At 38.2% G+C, this 23,764-nt stretch overlaps 1 protein-coding gene across 2 annotated transcripts; it reads left to right on the top strand.

The window, feature by feature from the left end:
* Nucleotides 1-1,795: 1,795 nt before the first annotated feature.
* LOC117316741 (protein odd-skipped-related 2-like) lies at nucleotides 1,796-18,987 on the top strand. Of its 2 annotated transcripts, none has more exons than XM_033871502.1 (7): nucleotides 1,796-1,913; nucleotides 14,138-14,449; nucleotides 14,638-14,779; nucleotides 16,033-16,131; nucleotides 16,254-16,409; nucleotides 16,685-16,784; nucleotides 17,006-18,987. In XM_033871502.1, exons 1-7 carry the CDS (start codon nucleotides 1,853-1,855, stop codon nucleotides 17,057-17,059), a joined length of 924 nt encoding a protein of 307 aa, XP_033727393.1. In that variant the 5' UTR covers nucleotides 1,796-1,852; the 3' UTR covers nucleotides 17,060-18,987. The 2 variants fall into 2 exon arrangements, with proteins under 2 accessions (XP_033727393.1, XP_033727394.1); XM_033871503.1 differs by lacking the exon at nucleotides 1,796-1,913 and adding an exon at nucleotides 7,804-8,012.
* The last annotated feature ends 4,777 nt before the right edge of the window (nucleotides 18,988-23,764 follow it).

Genomic DNA, 23,764 nt, shown 5'->3' with positions numbered 1-23,764 from the left:
TTTTATTATTGAAGTTTTTGTTTCTTTCTTTTTCACTTTTCTTTTCTTTTCTTTTTCTATTTGTATGTTGATGTAGATATGAGTGTGATAGTAATGTTACTTGTCACCAATGCTAGATGATTTATGCTAATGTTTATATGTCTATATCTGTTATAGAATATAAATGTCCTAAAAAAATCCTTTTAATGAAAAGTTTCTAAGTCAGGAGTCAAGAGAGATCCGGTTCCAAATATCCCGGGACAGCAGAATGGAAACATTGGAAAACGCAGTAGTTACGCATTGTTTTGTACAACGATTAGTCCGTGGCGGTACGAACATCAATAACTTAGGTTTAGTTCCTCTAGGACTCGACAGTGATGAAATGGACATCGTACAGCTGTTCCGTCCTTCTAGGACTCGTCACTAACTGTAGGGACATCATACAGCTGTTCCGTTCCTCTAGGACTCGTCGGTAATGTTAGGGACACCATACAGCTGCTCCGTCCTTCTAGGACTTGTCAGTGATGTTTGGGACATCATACAGCTGTTCCGTCCTTCTAGGACTCGTCAGTAATGTTAGGGACATCATACAGCTGTTTCGTCCTTCTAGGACTTGTCAGTGATGTTAGGGACATCATACAGCTGTTTCGTCCTTCTAGGACTTGTCAGTGATGTTTGGGACATCATACAGCTGTTTCGTCCTTCTAGGACTTGTCAGTGATGTTAGGGACATCATACAGTTGTTCCGTCCTTCTAGGACTCTAAGTGATGTTGAGGGCCTAAAGTGTTGATACATAGGACGCGACTCTGGCGAATGAAATAGGTGGAACTGAATGTTAGAATGTAGATATGGAGATTAAAGGGTAATTGAAACACATTCACAATATATTGGATTCATAATACTTCAAGTACCTGTGTATAAAGGTTTGACAGCTGATAGGCAGTGAAACCTCGTGTTTGATTAAGGAGACTAGTGGTCGGGGCAAGGAACGACAACTCAGGGTAGAGATTGATACTATGAATAAAAAAAATAAACAAATAAATAGCGTAATTTTGAAATTTCTTCTGGGGTTGGAATACATCTTCAATAATGGACCTGATCAAGGACGGTAGACGACGAAGGGGAGGAGGATATGACAAAAGAATTACGGAGACACGTGTTGGCTTGTAGTATTCTTATGATTATGAGTTGTTTTAATTCGCATACAAACCGTAAATAAAACTTACATTGACAATAAACAATTTTGGAATAGCGTGTGTTGATATCTATTCATTCATTTTCCAACAAGCAGTGTCCAGTTTGACAGCTGTCTGAGTCCAGTTTGACCGTTGACTGGAGATCCGTGGCAGTCGTACAAGTATAAAATTCTATTTACCTACTGTATAATCAAGTGGTCATAAAAGAAAGCTTTTCAAAAGTGACGCTGACCTTACGACTTTGGCCATTGTCCGGAGGTCAGGAGCCATTGTCCGGAGTCAAGATTGACCACAAGTAATACTGCCCACTGCCGGACATCGGGTGGGTGGGTAGGTGGTAAATTCGGGGGTACAGTTTTTACTGTATATATTGATGATACCGAATGGACAGTTACCTGTATACGATGAGTCAGGTGACCTTTTAACCACAGGTAAATCCTGCAGTGGTTTTAGAAGTACCAATGAACTGGCGCGCGTGGCGGTGATCAGCGATGAATAAATATGCCAACCTGTTTCTGCTAATTACACCCAATTTAAATTTGCTTATATACATAAAATTGCCGTGACTTCAGGGCTGGGGAATTTTACCCCGTTACCACGACTATATATAGAGAGTCATCTCGAGATTTAACCCATCATATGTTAACAAGCTCCTAGGACATATCGAGACTTTACCATGCCGAAATCTTTCCTTATCCGCACTCAGCGCGATATGAAGCGAGAACAACGCCCTCTAGGTAAGACCTTATTGACTCAACCATAATTATATACAAATATAGGTATAAATTATGTATTATGGTACTAGCTTAGAGATAAAAACCTGGTCATGCTACGGTATACTTACAAAATTTGTACATTCAAACACTAAACAGTCACAGTTTATGTAATGAAAATGTTTATTGATATTTTCAAATATTAGGGTTTTGGAATATTCAGTTTGCATACAGGAAGAATATCTCATTTATTGTATTATTTACATTGATTAAATAATTAATCAGCTATATTTTTTTTATCTTGTAAGAACTAAATAAATGTGTTGGAAACAAAGCGATGCGGGTAACATTGAAAGATAATCTGACGCTGAACAATGTTTATGAGTGAAAAACATTGAAAATTAAGTCCATGTATAGTGGTTCGTTTGTCCGAATATTCTGTGCGGAAAAATGTGGTTTACTGCACGCAGGCCCAAAATTCTAATGTCCTTTAATACTCATATATCTTTTAATGAAAAAAAAAGATTAATAACATCTTTATAGGCATAACGTTTTTTTTGCGCAGCAGTTAATGCGATAAAACGCAAAAGGACGCAACAAACTTTTAAGATTAATCAATTAAATTAAAGCTCTCTGCACAAACGAAACTACATGCGGTTGTTAAGTATCATAGAAAGGTGAAGTAGAAGTGAAAGGAAGTTTTATCTACTATTTGAAAAAAGGTATATATAGATTCATTTTATTTTAGCGGTTCGCCAATAAAATATCGCTATAAACGATATAAAGGATATCATAAAAAGATATTAAAACTGGAGGATTTCCTAATTGCTTTACACTGCATATGAGGTCACAGACTTTTAAAAGTGTCTGAGAAATAAGGATTATTTTTATCAGAGTTAGGGGGGAATTAAATGATTTTGCGATAACTGATAATGGATTAAAGCAAAAAATCTGCTTGTATATTATATTAAGGCGCCGAAAACAACAAGATTAAAACGAAATTAGATTTGAAGACAACATCTGTATGCCATATATATTACACGTATATTTACGATATACAATGATTATCAGTAGACGAGGTTGATATCAAAATTATGTATATCACTGAATAACGTGAAAAAGCCGGACCTAGCGTTAGTGTTTTGATTAAGATAAGATAGAGGTGGAGTAGGGGGGTTACCGATTTCACTGTTCTACATCCATTCTGTAACAATTATTCTCATTTTCACACAAAATTTACCGAGTTGTACGTCTTAAGTTACTGTCATATCTGGCCTGTCACACCGTTTGTATATAGAAATATAAAATACGTGTAGAACAGATGTTTTAATATAGACTGTAGCCGGATCCACCCACCGACTGACACAGGGATTCGGCAAGCCGTCTCTACCGACCGACAAAGAGACTCAGCAAGTATTTTTCCGTCCATCGACTGGACACAGGGACTCCGCCAGTGTAATAAACTGTAACCCTTTTCTCCCATCGACAAAAATAGTGACCCAACAAGTTAGTAGACTGTAATCCTGCTCTTCTATCAAATAACACAGGGATTCGACAAGTTCAGTAGACTGTAGCCATGCTCTTCTTTCGAATAACATAGGAACTATTAATTACGTACAATTTAAAAGTCAGACAATTGACAGAGAAGTAGTGATCTTTTCATAACACTGACAGGATATTTTGATTAATATTTATATTTGTGCGATGGCGAATGACACTATTTGAATAACCTATAATTAAAATTGAGTGCAGAATGCATTGTATCAGATAACGTATTCTGCATGTAGTTAATTAATGACATGAAAAAATAGTTTGAAATTTCTGAAAACGTCTAACTAAATAATGATAAAGGCTTATTATATATATGATATTCCCTCACAAAACATCGTCTGTTTTAATTAATATACCAATGTAACTACATCATGTGTATGTTGGAAATCAGTAGATAATTATTATCGGTACGACATTAATGGGTTGGCGGAAAACAACCTGTTTCTCAACATTACCTTAATTTAAGTTTAAGTTCTTTATTTACCAAAAGCCCTAAGGCCTATAGGTATACAAGATATATAACATTAAACAACTACAGATGTGTACAGGAGAGTGTTACATACATGTACATGACAATTGTTCGATATATAATTATCTACACTAATCAATGTTGTCCTTTGCTAGCCAAGTACATTGTATAGATATTTACCTAAATTTGACAACTCTCTAACATTATTAACAGATAATAGTTGGATTAATTTAAAAACAGATTGTCTTTTGTAGTAATATTGTTTGATACATTTTACCCTCAGACCTGTATATAATGGACATATCAAAATAAAATGAAACTCATCCTCGATGTCACCCAAATCACAATTGTTACAGGTTCTATTTCTTCGGGTAATATTATTATGTCTACCTATTTCTATATTTAATTTGTGTGAGGATGTTCTAAACTTAGTTAACATACATTTATATTTAGTTTCTATAGGTTTATTACGAGTGTGACAGTGAAAACAATGTAAGGTATATTTCAAATTCATTTATTCAACAATTTGAGAATAATTTTCCTAAAAAAATGGACATCTATTTTTCACATGAACATTGCAGACCCTATTGGCTATCCGTGAACCTCTGGATGGTGAGAAAGCCAGTAAGATTGGAGTGATCCTGGGCTATTTATTCGAATGACGCTTTTAATCAGTAAATCATACTTTGAGATGACAGAGCTGTTATTTTACATGCTCATTTAAATACTATGTAACACGAACACTTTAAAGTGTGTAGTACAAGGATGTTGTTGGTGTCCCGAAAAAATCATACATTTTTCTATAGCTATAGAAGTGGAATATATAAATACCCGCATTTGATACTGTAATAATACTCGAAATGGAATTGTTTCAATACGCCTATGGTGATGATTGGGTTCTCTTCCCTGTCCATCTTCCCTTGATCCCCCCCTCCGTCCCATCCCTGTCAAACCTCCCTCCCCCCCCCCCCCCCCTCCGTCCCGATCTCAGTCTCACTTCCACAACCCCCTCCGTCCTCATCACTGCCCATTCTTCCATACTTAACCCCCTCCGTCCTCCGTCCTCCGTCCTCCGCCCCAATCTCTGTCTATCTTCTCTTCCCCAACCCCTCCGTCCCCATCTTAGTCCATCCTCCCTTCACCAATAACCTTCGTCCCCATCTCAGTCTATCCTCCCTTCACCAATTACCTTCGTCCCCATCTCAGTCTATCCTTCCTTCACCAATAACCTTCGTCCCCATCTTAGTCCATCCTCCCTTCACCAATAACCTTCGTCCCCATCTTAGTCCATCCTCCCTTCACCAATAACCTTCGTCCCCATCTCAGTCTATCCTCCCTTCACCAATTACCTTCGTCCCCATCTCAGTCTATCCTTCCTTCACCAATTACCTTCGTCCCCATCTCAGTCTATCCTCCCTTCCACAACCCCCTCCGTCACCATTCCTGACCACCCTCCCTCCCCCCTTCCCTCCCTCTCCCCTCCCCCTTGATATATACATGACTTCACGCCTTATCAGGTATAATCACTCTGTAATAGCTATATAAACATACGGTCCTCGGTTTGTTCCGAGCCTATCAACTTTATTGGACTGACCACAGAAGCTGATGCTGACCATAGCTCTGGTCACTGTCGGGTGGTCATCATAGATCACCGAAGGTCGACATAGTTAATGGCGATTTATTTTCACTTCAAACTCAAGGTGTCCGGTCAAGAAAACAAAACTTAGCGGAGTAGGGATCATCGTGTGAATAAACTAGACTGGACAGGAGCCAGATGGTCAGTGTTGGTCCCTGATGGTCAGTAATGGTCACTTCCATCCATTTTGGCTGATATACCGTCCTCTGGTTATTTTGTGAACCCCCTGTTCCATCCTTGGTTAATCCAGACTATGATAATGTTGCCCGTGCCTTTTATAAATACAAGTCTCCCCGATAAACAAAATCTATTTTATGCTATTGTCATCTAACGAACCGCGATATCAGCTTCTTCATTAAAATGTCCTTTGAACTGAGAAAAGTAGATGTGCTTAAATATATCTTCAATTTTTAAAATGTATGTATATTCAATTATGTCTACTATACATCCCTGCTTTATTATATTTGTTTGTTTGTTTGGTTACATTATTTGCAGTTCGATCCATGAGGTGTTGGATGTAAACTACAATAAAGTTGAATTGCATCTACATATATATATTTATATATAAATGTGTGATATCTTTAGGACACGCACGTGTTCCTTAAATAGTCGTTAGAACTAAGGAATACCTGTAGACAGTTTCACTTTATATCATATTCATGTATATTCCACTGTGATGACAGGTTTTAATTGTTTTCTTAGTTCTGCTCTCACGTTCATCAGATTACTAAGGTAGATCATTTTGCCAATATGTTACAACTTATGGAGACAGATTAATATAAGTACACTGTACTTGTTTCTGAATCCGACCATTTTCATTTATGTTGCTGTACTACATGTTGTATTGAATCACAAATAAAATACAATTTAAACTAAACTAAGGTAGATAGAAATGTGATAATCAAGTCGAATTCAATTCAATTGAAATTAATCTAATTGAAATAAATTGCAATACAATATTCTTAAACCAAATCCTGTAATGTCAGATGGTAGAAGACGTTGATCGAAGATCTCAGTGTCAAGGTTTTGTAGCAGACATATAGGTGACTGACTTTAGATATGTACATTTAGTAAATAACGTAATATTACAATGATGACGGTTAACTACATTTGTCAGTATTTAATGACGTCATCGTCACTTGATCAGACGCCAGGTTATCAGAGGAAAAAATGGAATAATTTACATTAATTAAAATCTCATTTGCGTGATAAAGAATTAGCACGGAATTAAAAGAAAGTTGCAAAAATAAAATTTCTATTATCGAAGTTATGTAAAATCTCTATTTTTTGAGAATTTGCGACGTTATTATGATATTTCTGGTGATGTCACAATAAGTGTTATCATATTTGTATGTAATTATGTCAAAACAGTATTATACTGTAATATATCCATGCAGCTTGTTTTTAAGTCATACTTACAATGAATAAGAACAAATATCTTAGTGACACAAACGGGTATGATTTTATAGTCCCACCAAATGGTTTTGAAATTGAGTACTTAGAAAATGCTGTACACTTAATGACATGTGAACGTTTACTTTATAATTCAATGATAAAGTCAAGATAGCGACACTTTATACAACAATATGTAAAGAATACAATGTGTACATGTATGGGCTGAATTCACGTGGGTGCAATTAAATAATCATATTTTTAATTGACTAATAATCGCCATAACAGTTTCATAATTCCTATTAAATTTCGACGTGCAAATTTAATGATCTGCCAATCCTCGCCTTGCGCAGTGGTCTGGCTTTACTGGTATATCAATTTCGGCTTCACTGATTGTTTATTTATATACTTCACTATAAAGTGGATAGTTAGCTTCCAATAAGATAAAAACGCAAAGTACAGCGATTCCTCGGGAACACTAGAACTATTTACCTCTCTGTGTAAAACATATTTAGACAACTCGGCATTTAATGATAATTTCAATACGATTTATAGCGTTATTTGATAATTCGAAGTAAATTAACTAATTGAATTTGTGTTGTTTGAGTTGATATGTATGCTACACCGGTTGCCCTAACTGACGTGTAATATCCCTATAATTTAGTACCAAGCAGTCGGTAACGCCGTATCCAATTTCAGTGTGAAATGTATCAGAGATTGTTTTCAGTTGACAATTATCAGAGACCCTATACATCAAACCGAACTTGCTTGTGTCGGGCGATCTAATTGGTCCGCATATCATTAAAGGCCCGAGACGGATTAGCATATACCCGAGTAATATTAGGACCGGATTTTAGTCTTTTACGGAATTACCAAGGAGAATAGACGGGCTTGAATATATATAAACTGGATCTTTGGGAGTTGACCTGGGTCAGTTGTCCGAAGTATCAACTTGACCACTGACCAGTAGTGTTTAAACAAACGATTATTTAGTGGTGTTTTCCGGTTTAAGTGGACAACTTTTCATCATTTCCATATTTAGTTCTCTATACATATTGCGTGCGGCCCTGCTGAGGTAAGTTTTAATTGTTAAACAGTAAAAGTTATTTTCATCTTGAAACATTCCCGATATATAAATACAACATCTGTCTATCATTTATATATTGTATATATATTGTTAAATGGAAATTGACATATAAAACACAGTTTAAACTAATGATACAAGATTTTACTACACGATGTTGATATTTCATTAGGGATACTATTAAGTATAGAAATCTTGATGTAAATTTTGATTAAACTATTTTACCTTTTTTTATTAATTATGTAAATATATTCAATCACTATACACACATATATTACACAACCAGCGTACATACATTCATATGTCAAAACAGAGATACATCATTCTCCAGAACTGACGACTTAAACATTGTCTTTGGTATATTTTGTTATTAAAAAAAGAAGAAGAAAAAGTAGAAAGGGAGATCATAAATCTGATGCTTTAAACTTTATTTGATTAAATTTGATTAATATCTTGAAGCTGGGATTCACGCAACACATGGAAATAAAACTGTATTAGAAAACTAGATTTTTTGTAGCACGTTTCTGATATTTTTTTTGTAGTTTGATTTTTATGTCCTATAAACACATATACTCGAACACAAAATCATATATTTATCAAAACAAAGTTTTGTTTACAGTGTACATTACGAGGCCCAGTTTCCTAAAATAACACTAAAAAGGTCACTAGGTAACGAGAATTAGAATACAGGTTCTACAACGTAAATCATCATTTATCAAATTTCATTATTTCCAAGATTTATTCATGTTAAAATTATATTTCATCATTTCATTTGTTAAAATACCCAGACTTTTTATTATTTGATTTTTTTCATTTTAATTTAATGAGAAATTAATTATTTACAAATCCCAACCATCGGTTGAAATATGCATGCACAGTATTTTCGTTATTGGTGAGGTTAATTAATGCTGTGCATTTGAACTATCTGAATTATTGGTTAAGAATTATTAGTGACAGCAGTTTGTCCATGAAACAATACAATAGTTGATTTAAGATTTGTCAGCGAGCTATTTTTGACAACTGGGATACATTTCGGTGTAATGGGGAAACGCACATGATAACGACATGCAGTTATTGTGTATTGGTTTTTTTTATGTTTTAATTTCGGTTTGAATATTTTTAAACATATCTATTGTTAATCAACAATGAACAAGGATTTGGACATAATTTATTAAACTTATCCATGCCCTCCTCCATTATATATTTACACATAGAAAACTATAATTACTATGTGATCATGTATATTGCTATAGTGACTTATAAGAAATTAAAATGTATCTCTGGATTTGATGTAAATTTACACGTAACTAGAGATAATTGACTTCAGGTCCACAGTAAGATGGTGGTTTCTAAACAAAATTGGTTCCTAATTGAATTCAACATTAAATAGTTACTTTTCTACTAAGACTATTCTTTTCATTAAAAAAAGGAATACTCTCATAAAACAAAAACTGAATCTTTATACAGCCGGTCAACCAAATTCGATAATATTAACCAGAAAACGGTGTTTGAAAGAACCATACACCACAGGTGCCTGACTCGTTTTATAAAATAATAACATATATCTCATTTATATGTACTCTTGTATGCTATTATTATATAAAACGAGCCAGGCACCTGTGCATACACATGATATAAGATTAATAGTTACATATAGAATATCCTTATTTATCTGGTTACGTGTATATATCTACTAACGCCAGTGACCCGTATACCTGAAATTAGACAAAAATCAAACAAACTACAAATACTGAAGTAGACATTATAAATCTTTGTTAAAGTTTAACATCATCGTATTTTGAAGACGTCCCATACGTATCTAGCTAATCTTTGGGACACTGGACTCGTATTTCATTAGCATTTCGATATTGATACAGAATACACGGGGCCGAATATACAATATATACGATTCTTAGCGTACACGCATTATAATAGAAACATATCTTTAATTTGAAGATATCCAAAAACCCTAAGTAGTCGGAAATAGTTTAAATTTCATGAATAAGGTAATTGTAAGCAAATGGACCTAATTATGCTCCAAAAAACCTCATGAATCATTTAATAATAAACAAATCTACAAATTATTTTTGAGTATTTTTAAGTTTCGAGTAGTGTCGAATTTTAGGAACAATCTAAGGTCTACCATAAGTCCTTGTTCAGGATTCTTTAGTTATATTCGGCAATATTTGTATATTTATTAGATTTATCGGGATGTCTAACGGTCACCACACCTGCCAGTTTGGGAAGGGACATAGTGGGCTAGCGACTTCTTCAGGGATTAATTTATGGCTAAACTTTACAATGTTTTGGCGCCTTGATTAAATTGACCATTGGTTCCTTAACCATTCTTAGCTTCTAATTTCTATCTGGCAGTCGAAGTCGATCAGATATTGTAGTGATGTAGCAAACGTGAATAATGAAAACGTAAGCGTTAACTATTTTTAGTTCCGAGAATCGGTTTTAAGCAATATGAGAAATAATAGAAAATACAATTGATAAACAGTATACCGTATATTTAGTTTATTCCTTATTCTGATTACGATTTTAATGGGATATTGATATGAAAGATGAAGGCATGCCTTCCCCGACACCTGACCGAAAACTCCCATCATTGTTCGCAGAATTTTCTAAATGTGTTGGCCTACTATCATTTCGATGACCTCAGCCCCAGCAGCAAGGGAACTGATTATTGTAATAACTTCATGCTATTGGACCCTCATGTAATCTGACGTTCGGTAAATCCTGTTAGAATGTTACCAAGCTTTTGTCCGCGAGACGAGATAAAATGGACACTTTTCTGGCCACCGACACTCAGCATGGGTATGTCTGGAGATAATCAACAGTAGCACTACATTAATGTGGTACGTGTTATCAGACAATAACCCTACTACTAACCAAGACTACAACTCCAGTAATAACCCTAGTAATAACCCTAGTAATAACCCATTCAACAACCCTATCAATAACCAGATCAGGCAACAACCCAAGTAGTAAGCAAGACAGAAACCCCATTAATAACCAAGAAAAAACAAAGTAAAACCCCAAACAACAACCCATGTTATAATTCAGGCAACAACCCCAGTAGTAACCAAGACAGTAACCTATTTAATAGCCAGAACACAACCCCAGTCATAACCCAAATAACAACCATATCGGTAGCCCTAATAACAGCTTTTGCAATCACTCATGGCAGCAAACCAAGTAATAACCCTAATAACCCTAAACAATAACACCATCGGTATCTTTGACAACAGCCGTTACAATAATTTATGACACCAAGCTCTGTAATAACCCAAACAACACCCCACCCGTAACCCGGACAACACCCCACCCGTAACCCAGACAACACACCACCCGTAACCCAAACAACATCCCACCCGTAACCCAAACAACACCCCACCCGTAACCCAAACAACACACCACCCGTAACCCAAACAACACACCACCCGTAACCCAAAAAACACACCACCCGTAACCCAAACAACACACCACCCGTAACCCGGACAACAACCCAACCGTAACCGAAACAACACCCCACCCGTAACCCAGACAACACCCCACCCGTAACCCAAACAACAACCCACCCGTAACCCAAACAACACCCCACCCGTAACCCAAACAACACCCTACCCGTAATCCGGACAAAAACCCTTGTAATAACTCATGATACAAAACTCAGTGATAACCCGGACAACACCCCACCCGTAACTCGGACAACACCCCACCCGTAATCCGGACAACACCCCATCCGTAACCCAAACAACACCCCACCCGTAACCCAAACAACACCCAACTGTAACCCGGACAACAACCCACCCGTAACCCGGACAACAACCCACCCGTAACCCGGACAACAACCCACCCGTAACCCGGACAACAACCCACCCGTAACCCGGACAACAACCCACCCGTAACCCAGACAACAACCCACCCGTAACCCAGACAACACCCCACCCGTAACCCAAACAACAACCCACCCGTAACCCAAACAACACCCCACCCGTAACCCAAACAACACCCTACCCGTAATCCGGACAAAAACCCTTGTAATAACTCATGATACAAAACTCAGTGATAACCCGGACAACACCCCACCCGTAACTCGGACAACACCCCACCCGTAATCCGGACAACACCCCATCCGTAACCCAAACAACACCCCACCCGTAACCCAAACAACACCCAACCCGTAACCCGGACAACAACCCACCCGTAACCCGGACAACAACCCACCCGTAACCTGGACAACAACCCACCCTTAACCCGGACAACAACCCTACTGATGACGCTTTGTTGTATAAAACAGACGATCCCTAACCTGTCCCAATGTTCAGTTGTACACAGACTGTTATGGTGTCAAAGATGTTTATTTATCTAAAAAATAAATCGGGAGTAGCGATTGACACTGACAAGCGCTGATGACACGATGTCGTGTTTAACTGTGTGTGTGGCTTTCTGACATATTGCAAAGTGCATAGGGACAGAACCAAACAGGTCATACCAAATGTGGAACAAACCGGAAATAACAAGCGCATGTAGTTTATTTACCTCCTGACGATTTGACAGTTCCGTTATTTGTCATAAAAATATAATATATTATATAAATAAATCCAGACTTTTTCGTAACGGAAAGTTAACCTCAAATTGACCTTTTTTTCGCCTGAAATACCCCCTAACGGAACATCTGACACCACCTATCCCACACATTAATGTGGCGACTTTCCGGATATATCACATCCTCATTGTCCGGTTCCGAGTATTGTTTCCGTTCTGGTATCAACTCTGATTCATTAATTAACTTTAAAAAAAAAGTATTGTTTTTTTTCGATATGTAATGTGCTTAATATGACTTACACCATAGACGGTTAAAATGCCTTGCACTAAATGGTGGAAACACACGGGGATAAAATTGATAGAACAATCTGTGAATCTTGTAAAATTGCTTTATTTCTACTCAACATACCGTACGTAGTACACTCATTAGCTCTATTATAACACTATATAGAAAGGCAGAGCAAAAACCTAGTACTTCTTTGGTTCTAAGTAAAATGTCGGAACACATGATAATTCATCGCAAGCATTCCTAATAATAGTTCTATAACACCATCCTGACACCACCATCCTGACACCACCATCCCGACACCACCCTCCGTAGTTGACGGCATTAAGACCGCACCCATAATCCCTGTCCGTCTTCATCTTGGATAAGCGCCACAGCTTCTGTTCCGTGAGAGCATGACTGTGTTTGACCTGGAAGAGTTTGTGGGGAAGTCGGGTCGCTCTCAACACTTAGTCCAACATTTGTTGACATACAAATATTGTGGCCTATGAGTGTTTTTAGATCCTTTTATAGTGGAGAAAATGAGTTGGAATAACACTAGAGTAGCACTCAGGGCGCGTTCGAGTAGGCTTACTCTTAGAGATATCGACGAGACGAACGGAAGCTTTACACGAGTGGTCCTATTGATGATCAATTAAACTTATCTGTAAAGGCAAGTACTCCGTCAATTTTAAATGGTAATCAATTATTGAGATTGTCATTCACAAAAAGTGGAGTGCTCTTGAGCCTCGCAAGGCACCCGAAGACAAACAGTATGTCTACCAGGATGACTGGAGCTGCGCTGGGTTCCAACACATAGACTTGTACAAGTCCTGTAATGGCCAGTTATCTGATAAGTCTTCCAAGTTCATTGATATATTCATGCTCTGAACGGTTATATTGCTGGGGCAATTGGGTGTTTGAGAAATGTTATCGAGCTACAAATAACAGTCATTCCCCCAATTTGCACGAATTCGAATTATCTGTGATTGGTACTGCAGTACTATGGTATAATGATGACGTCACGGCAGCCCGGGTCGTCCAGGTGGAGTTTGGAGGCGTTCAGGGTCGTGGAGTATTAGAGACTGTCATATCCATTGCAGTGTGTACAGATAGAGTGGGTAATGTATTAGTACACACACCCTGTTTTGATGGGCAGGATTGTTTATCTACGACCGTTCATGACAAAAATGACATCATCCATCCAATTTAAATTACCCAATATTAAAACAGCTCTTAGTTGGTGATAGATGTTCATTTGAAAGAGTCGACTATTTTTTTATTCATATTTTTACAGATCAACAAATTGTATATCCTTCATCACCAGAAGAGAGCAAACAGTGTTTCTCAGACTCAATGGCGACTATTCCACATCCGGTTTATTCAGCAAGCCCGATTTCTGCGCTGACGAACTGGAGTGAAATGTACCCCATCAGTCAATCAAGGCCGTACTCCATGGGATCTTTAGGAGTACCTCTACAAACCTGCCTAACATTCAACGCATACACATTCAACCAATGGGGATCGGCTATGTACCCGACATTTGTACCTAGGGGAGGGAACTCCGATTTACATGAAAAACTAAACCGGAAGGACGAGAACAATAGAGGTAATGAAAGTTAGAACATTGCGAAATAATTATGATAAATATTTGTTTTTTAATGACTTGAACCAATTCCATCACAGGTACACTTATCTTCTATGCATATTGTAAATACATTTTGACTTAATATAATCGCTCATTTACATAACGAGAAATAAATAGTCATAATCAAACTAAACCAATCATATCCACAGAATGTGTACCTGTTCGGAAGCCTCGGTTTGATTTTGCCAACCTCGCAAAAGCAGCAACAGAGGGCGCTACCGATAGAAGGGACGGGATCGACATCGAGGCTCAGATAATTAGTCATGTTATGATGAATATCGGTTCGCTGAGGTAAGAATTGCACACGTGCGTTTGCGTACGCGTCCGTAGACTTAGTGCAACAACATGAAGTGTTAGGGTATCCAGAGACTTTCGTGGACACCGGTCAAGGTTGACGAGATTAGAGCACAACTGACCAGTTCTAAAATATCTGGTAACATTTCAATCAAATTGAAATCTAGATGGTCATTCTCACTACGTTACATGAACATCTAACATTATCGCATAAGGGGTCATGTCAAGATGACCTTTTGGATTAACCAATCGAATTACTACTTATATAATCTTGGAAGTGAATTAGGTACGTCCGAAATAGGCTTAGTATGACTAGAGTGCATAGCTTGCATAATATGTCAATCTGTTTCAAGTCATTTCGTTGTACCGAAATGATTAGCCTCATATGCATGATATGACGAATGGGTGAGATCGCGATTGATGATATCGAGAAATTGTCAATTCGATCTGAAAGTGAAATATTGAGGTAACAAAGGTCACCTCTGACCTGATCCCTTATGGAATGTCGTTAGATGTTCGTGTAACGTAGTGAGAACGAGCATCTATATTTTAATTAGTACAATGTATTGTTAAGTATGGTAACGTCAAGTTCTAGCCATGGTTGTATTTTCACGGTCAAGGTTACAGAGCTCTAGGTGAAGGCCACACAGAGTAAACGTGTACTGAAGAGTGTTCGTGGCGGTGGGTACAGACAGGATACATGTTGACCATTTGGAGTTCAATCAAGGTCATCTTTTGGTAGATTTTGAATGATCTATCTAGACGAGTTTCGGTTAGCATTTTTGTTTGTGTAGTTTATTTAGCTCCATCATACATTTCAAGAAAACTGTTTTGATGGTAACATTGGTTTCGATAGTTATCTAGTTTGTCAGACGGTTGGTTTTAAACGCGGAAGCATTCGAGAATTTCATTCATTTGTAGTTTGCATTTGACATCAAGATTAGTCAAGAATGTTTTAGCTTTGCTAGGGAAAAACAAAAACATAAAGAATATACATTTCTCCACAAGGAGAAAATATAGGATTATAATAATGCTATGGGTTGTTAGACTATCTGAAGATTTTAGTTTTAAAACGTAAATATTTGACTTCCGTAATGTTTATGGCTTGTTAGACTACGTGAAGATTTTAACTTGAATTATTAATATTTTGCTTTGTATACAAATTCAAACACGTACATCTAAAGTATTGATTTCATTAGATCAAAACTTGACCATTATGGCATGACAATGAATTTCTACTTGTGTTACAGATACAACCCCATGACAAGTAGTTTCAGTCCTGTGACGTCATCACCACGTGCTAACCCTGTGACCCCAAATAAACGACCTCGCGGCAGAGGACCAGCAAGGTAATCCTCCTCCTCCTCCTCCTCCTCCTCCTTTGGACGATATTTTGGCACTTACTTTACTTTACTTAAACATAGTTACGTGGAGTAAATGGCATTAACAAACTGTTGTTTGCTATTTTCAGAACCAAGAAAGAGTTTATCTGTAAATATTGCGGTAGAAATTTTACTAAGTCGTATAACCTGCTGATTCACGAGCGGACACATACAGACGAACGCCCCTACTCCTGTGAGATCTGCGGCAAGGCCTTCCGGCGTCAGGACCATCTCCGAGACCATAGGTACTACTACACTAATTACACGTTTCTCCATTTCAGTAAAACTAGAGGACTATAAGTTTATTAATAACGACAACAGAATTCTAAGAGTAGTAATTTTAATTTGAATATTACATAACCATGCGTTTTTAACGGGTTTACTTCTATCAGAGCGAGCCACGAACATTTGTAACAATACTTTCGTCACGTGCTATTGACTGGTGTCAGTAGATATATATACATGTATATATAAATGACGTTGTTACGTGTTTTGTTAAATGTCTTTCTTTCTTTTCCAGATATATCCATTCAAAGGAGAAACCATTTAAATGTACAGAATGTGGGAAAGGTTTCTGTCAGTCCAGGACTTTAGCTGTCCACAAAACTCTTCACATGCAGGTAAGTTTGGCATTGAGGCATTGGTTCATCTGAATAGGCCCACAAACGAGTATATTTCTCATTTTGTCAAAAGCACCAAGTGATTCAGACTTATGTGATGTGATCAAAACTTGTTAATCCGGACACTTTATTGAAGACGTATAATTTTTCTATTTTCATCCCTTTTCTCGTCGATCCTAGAGAAATAGTAGTATATTTAAATATTTTGTTCTTCTTTCTAGCAACAGAATGGCCAGGCACCGACGAAACCCCTGAAGCTTTGCAAAACCACGTGAATAGCAGTGTTGTGAAGCGTGAACTCATGAACAATTTCAAATGTTGTCATGGCGACAAGTACCAACAATATGAACTCATGCCCAAATATCGCAATTTTTCTATCATGCGTACTTTGGAAGCGAGACTCGAAAGTCGTTTTGTTAAATGGAATGATTTGCCATGTAAGAAACACATTGAAGAGCGAACTCTCGCGAGACTGGCGTGACATCACACTGCATGCGTGACAGTATCGTCCATTGAAGAGCGAGCTCTCGCGAGACAAATATGACAGAGTACTGCATGTTTGGAAGTGTTGCCAGTTGAAGAGCGAACTCTCGCGAGACGACAGATGTGTTAAAACACGGCATGTTTGATAGTGCTGGCCATTGAAGGATGAACCTTAACGAAGACGTGTGTACTTATAATGATGACGTCATCATTTCGGACATAAACGTCCTCCATTGATCATACCTCGGATATTTAAGATATTATATATTTGATATTCGCCCTCATCATCAAGGTTGTGACAATATATATTATTATGTATTTATTTCCTATACACTTAGTGAGTGGTCTGTGAGAGGGTGGTAAGTGAAGTGTGTTGTGAGAGTGTTGTAGAAAAAATGGATGTCTGGGTTCCCTAGCCGACGCTTTGTTGTGAGAGAGTGTTTCATTTTTGCCTTCCTTCGTTTTGTAATCCAATGAAACTGCAGAATACATTTTCTATTACACAGCTCAATAACAAGTTATCAAGGATCAATATCAATATATCAAATATCAAGGATTATCGCCAATGTTAACGACGAATCGTCGTACCAATACTTGCACGTTTCCCTCCGTGTATCGACGGGCCCATTTATATCAACTATATATAATTCTCCGGACTTTCAGTATAGCAAGGTTATATTTCTATATTGTTTTTAAACAAACCAGTGTTTTTATGCTCAGTCTAAGTGTGGCTGTGTGTGTGTGTGCGCGCGATGCGATGATGTGTTGTGGACGATTTAGAGAGATGTGCATGACGCCCAGAATGTACGTTAGCTGTAAAGTCTAGTCAAGTTTCAATATGTTAATGTTGTTAACGGAAGTGGAGTCACTTTATTCCGGACATCTGGTTAAGTTAATATTTTCCAAATTGCGAATTGTGTCAAAATTACGAAAAAAAAACAAAAAACAAAAACACATCTAAACCATAATCTTGTTCCCTCAATATACACATACGTTTGTAAAAATCTTATAAAGAGAAATGTTGGTTCTGGTTTAGTATCGTTCAGTAGATTTCACTGCAAATATACATTACATTAATAATTAATTACGCAGATCATTAAATCAATCCCCCTAGAACATCTCGACTGACTTTCTCTTCGTCATTCTCATAAAAAAAAACACTAAAATTTTAAGTCTCGCCCATAAATCACATTACTTATGCATGCATTTACAAAAGTTCGTTATTTCGGATATTTGTTCGATACCGATTTATCCGGTTTATCGTGATTCCATAACATGTGCTAATTCTTATTTATTTATTTTTCAAATGTGAAATTACAGTATAAAGCTAACACGTGCTATTTCTTTTTGTCATACTATTGGTAAGTAATAGGACACTGCTCGCTACTGTGTACAAGTGTAACTGGACGTGTGTTTTACGTGTGGTATAAATGCGCGTGTTTGTCGATCACAAAGTTAGACATGCATACTAATTTTATTGAAATATGTGCTTATTATTATATTTTTGTCTGTCTGGATAATTTTGTTCCGATAAAAATCCTGCGAAACACAATGCATTTGTATGAAATGCCATAGTACGGATTGGTAATGTCCAGAATGTTAGTGTTACGGATGAAACCTGTTCCACAGTATTTATACTGTAATTGGCGTCTCCAAAAAACAGAGGACCAATGTGACCTGTTGTTACTTAACTGAAATAAAAAATATTCGAATACATTGATATCTTGTCAATAGTTTTCTTGGGGGACAAACACATGATAGTATACTGTACGGTAAACGGACGGGAGATAATAGATAGACGGCGCACGATAGTATAATGTACAGTAAACGGACGGGATATAATAGACAGACGGACACAAGATAATATACTGTACGGTAAACGGACAGGAGATAATAGACAGACCGACACACGATAGTATACTGTACGGTAAACGGACAGGAGATAATAGACAGACCGACACACGATAGTATAATGTACAGTAAACGGACGGGAGATAATAGACAGACGGACACACGATAGTATAATGTACAGTAAACGGACGGTAGATAATAGACAGACGGACACACGATAGTATACTGTACAGTAAACGGACGGTAGATAATAGACAGACGGACACACGATAGTATACTGTACAGTAAACGGACGAGAGATAATAGACAGATGGACACACGATAGTATACTGTACGGTAAACGGACGGGAGATAAAAGACAGACGGACACACGTTAGTATAATGTACAGTAAACGGACGGGAGATACTAGACAGACGGACACACGATAGTATACTGTACAGTAAACGGACGAGAGATAATAGACAGACGGACACGCGATAATATACTGTACGGTAAACGGAAGGTAGATAATAGACAGACGGACACACGATAGTATACTGTACAGTAAACGGACGGTAGATAAAAGACAGACGGACACACGATAGTATACTGTACAGTAAACGGACGGGAGATAATAGACAGACGGACACACGATAGTATACTGTACGGTAAACGGACGGGAGATAATAGACAGACGGAGACACGATAGTATAATGTACAGTAAACGGACGAGAGATAATAGACAGACGGACACGCGATAGTATAATGTACAGTAAACGGACGGGAGATAATAGACAGACGGACACACGATAGAATACTGTAGGTAAACGGACGGGAGATAATAGACAGACGGACACACGATAGTATACTGTACGGTAAACGGACGGGATATAATAGACAGACGGACACACGATAGTATACTGTACAGTAAACGGACGGGATATAATAGACAGACTGACACACGATAGTATACTGTACGGTAAACGGACGGGATATAATAGACAGACGGACACACGATAGTATACTACAGTAAACGGGTGGGAGATAATAGACAGACGAACACACGATAGTATACTGTACAGTAAACGGACGGGATATAATAGACAGACGGACACACGATAGTATACTGTACAGTAAACGGACGGTAGATAATAGACAGACAGACACACGATAGTATACTGTACAGTAAACGGACGGGATATAATAGACAGACTGACACACGATAGTATACTGTACGGTAAACGGACGGGATATAATAGACAGACGGACACACGATAGTATAATGTACGGTAAACGGACGGGATATAATAGACAGACGGACACACGATAGTATGATGTACGGTAAACGGAAGGGAGATAATAGACAGACGGACACACGATAGTATAATGTACAGTGAACAGACGGTAGATAATAGACAGACAGGACACACGATAGTATACTGTACAGTAAACGGACGGGATATAATAGACAGACGGACACACGATAGTTTACTGTACGGTCAACGGACGGGAGATAATAGACAGACGGACACACGATAAAATACTGTACGGTAAACGGACGGGAGATAATAAACAGACGGACACACGATAGTATACTCTACAGTAAACGGACGGTAGATAATAGACAGACGTACACACGATAGTATACTACAATAAACGGGTGGGAGATAATAGACAGACGAACACACGATAGTATACTGTACAGTAAACAGACGGGATATAATAGACAGACGGACACACGATAGTATACTGTACAGTAAACGGACGGGATATAATAGACAGACTGACACACGATAGTATACTGTACGGTAAACGGACGGGAGATAATAGACAGACTGACACACGATAGTATACTGTACGGTAAACGGACGGGAGATAATAGACAGACGGGCACACGATAGTATAATGTACGGTAAACGGACGGGAGATAAAAGACAGACGGACACACGATAGTATAATGTACGGTAAACGGAAGGGATATAATAGACAGACGGACACAGGATAATATACTGCACAGTAAACGGACGGGTGATAATAGAGAGACGGACACACGATAGTATAATGTACGGTAAACGGAAGGGATATAATAGACAGACGGACACAGGATAATATACTGCACAGTAAACGGACGGGTGATAATAGAGAGACGGACACACGATAATATACTACAGTAAACGGACGGGAGATAAAAGACAGACGGACACACGATAGTATACTGTACGGTAAACGGACGGGAGTTACTAAACATACGTACACACGATAGTATACTGTACACTAAACGGACGGGAGATAATAGACAGACGGACACACGATAGTATACTGTAAGGTAAAGGGACGGTAGATAATAGACAGACGGACACACGATAGTATACTGTACAGTAAACGGACGGGAGATAATAGACAGACTGACACACGATGGTATACTGTACGGTAAACGGACGGGATATAATAGACAGACGGACACAAGATAGTATACTGTACAGTAATCGGACGGGAGATAATAGACAGACGGACACACGATGGTATAATGTACGGTAAACGGACGGGATATAATAGACAGACGGACACACGATAGTATACTGTACAGTAAACGGACGGGAGATAATAGACAGACGGACACACGATAGTATAATGTACGGTAAACGGACGGGAGATAATAGACAGACGGACACACGATAGTATAATGTACGGTAAACGGACGGGAGATAATAGACAGACGGACACACGATAGTATACTTTACAGTAAACGGACGGGAGATAATAGACAGACGGACACACGATAGTATACTTTACAGTAACGGACGGGAGATAATAGACAGACGGACAGTACCCTGAACGTTAATCAGAGTAGACCGTAGACCAGATCGCTGCGGATGCTTTCTTGAGAGCACGCAGGGACAAAACATTTAGGGTCATAATGAGAAAACATCTAAAATCTATTGATAAGGCACTGCAATATGTGAAGGAGGAAGTCAACAACAAAAAAGGTTTTGTACGGATCCAAGCTTACATACATGTATGTGGCACGCCCAGTATGTAACTTCTGTGGAAGAAGTTTGTGGCGATTGTGACGGTAGAATATAAAACAGAAATGATCGTGTCACCAAATTTTGCAATGCAGCGGCATAAAGGTCACGTGATCGGTTAGCATCTCCAGTTGGTTCTCCGCGTTTTCTATTGAACAGACCAAACAGAATGTCCAAGCGGAGATTCTACCGATGCGAACAGTATGGACACCACTGAAGATCTGTCATACCAGCGGGGACTAGAGACCCTGGCCTAACCTTAGTACATGTACATACAAGGGATCTTGTACAATTCCCAACGCCAGCTTTGAATGAGGTTGTGGTCTCAATAATTCGGCCGGTAGTCTGATGAATGAGCTTGGAATCTTGAATCAAAAGGTGATGGCGGTGCTGGGTATAGCTGCTCAAGCTACCTGATGAGTTTATCACATGCTAAGGAAATGCAAGGCAGAGGAAAATATCATCCTTACAGGTACTGGTTTGAAGACTACCGACTGAAGAACTCCAATTTGTGTTGACAGCAAACTTTACCCATGGATGTGATTCCAGCTCCAAGAAATGACGACTCGTTGTTAGGGATGAGTTTCCGGCGTACGCACAAGTATAGAGCTGACTTGAAAGACTAACGTCAAAATCAGAAACTAGTTCTCTGTGACCTACTTAAAACAAATAAGAGGAGAAAGAGCCATACGTGGTTACTGAAAGTAGACCGACACTCTACAATTGTCCGAGGTCAAAAAGACAAAAGAGCCTACGATCCAGCCGTTGTGCGTCAGCAGATTGCGAAACGCTCTCTTTCGCACTGTTACACATACAGTATCTGATACCAATTGTATACATGTGCTTCGGATGACGGCATGGAAACGGATGCTGACGATTAGGATCCAGATTCAGGAGAGGGCGGAAAAGATGACAAAATGGGTGTCACCAAGGACACTGTTGATGAGGCTAGCAGGGAGCTGCCACTGCGTGGTGACAGAAATGTTTAAGTACCTTCTCGCTTTAAGGATTGTGTTTTGTACAAGGACTGAAATCCCAGTTAAAAATCAAATATATAACGGGGAGGAATGATGACCACAGGAGTTGTTTCCCTTGTTTTGGAACTCTCAGAGCCTGGAGGGAATATAACTTTCTACGCCTGGATCATCGACTGTATGTCTTAACCCGGACTTCGTGACGGAAGGACGGATTTGTGTTGCCGTCATTTGTTTATGTATTTCGGTGTTACTGTATAATTAGTTAGTAATGAATTACTACATTAGTATACAGTGGTACGGGGTTAATGCTATTTTATATTCATTTAGTCAGCTACATTTAACATAATAATATTTTATTTACTAAAACAGTTACAAACACACATACCTGCACGCTTAGAAATAATCTTCCCAACTATAAAAAGATAAATAAATAAAATACAAACATAAATATTATGCTTATCAAATAAAATTATTTTATTTGAAAACCGTCTTCAGTTTTGGTGACAAACTTTGAATTCGAAAATTTAACTAAATCTGTTATTGAGTAATGAAGTTTGTTATTAATTTTGTGGGATCTTGTCCGCGTCGTGTGAGCCGCCCTGGTGTACGCATTTACAATGTACAACCGTAGGTTTCTCAATCACAAGGAAAACCCAGGTAAGA

This window comes from Pecten maximus, chromosome 18 (assembly GCF_902652985.1).
Source record: "Pecten maximus chromosome 18, xPecMax1.1, whole genome shotgun sequence".
NCBI classification, from domain to species: domain Eukaryota; kingdom Metazoa; phylum Mollusca; class Bivalvia; order Pectinida; family Pectinidae; genus Pecten; species Pecten maximus.
Note: the sequence above shows the minus strand (reverse complement) of the source record. Positions and strands in the feature narration are given on the sequence as shown.

What these genes read in the sequence shown, in the direction of transcription:
- LOC117316741 (XM_033871502.1), top strand. Translation starts at nt 1,853, where the DNA reads ATGCCGAAATCTTTCCTTATCCGCACTCAGCGCGATATGAAGCGAGAA. An exon ending in GACCATCTCCGAGACCATAG is followed by an intron (nt 16,410 to 16,684) that starts GTACTACTACAC and finishes TTTCTTTTCCAG; the next exon opens with ATATATCCATTCAAAGGAGA. An exon ending in ACAAAACTCTTCACATGCAG is followed by an intron (nt 16,785 to 17,005) that starts GTAAGTTTGGCA and finishes TCTTCTTTCTAG; the next exon opens with CAACAGAATGGCCAGGCACC.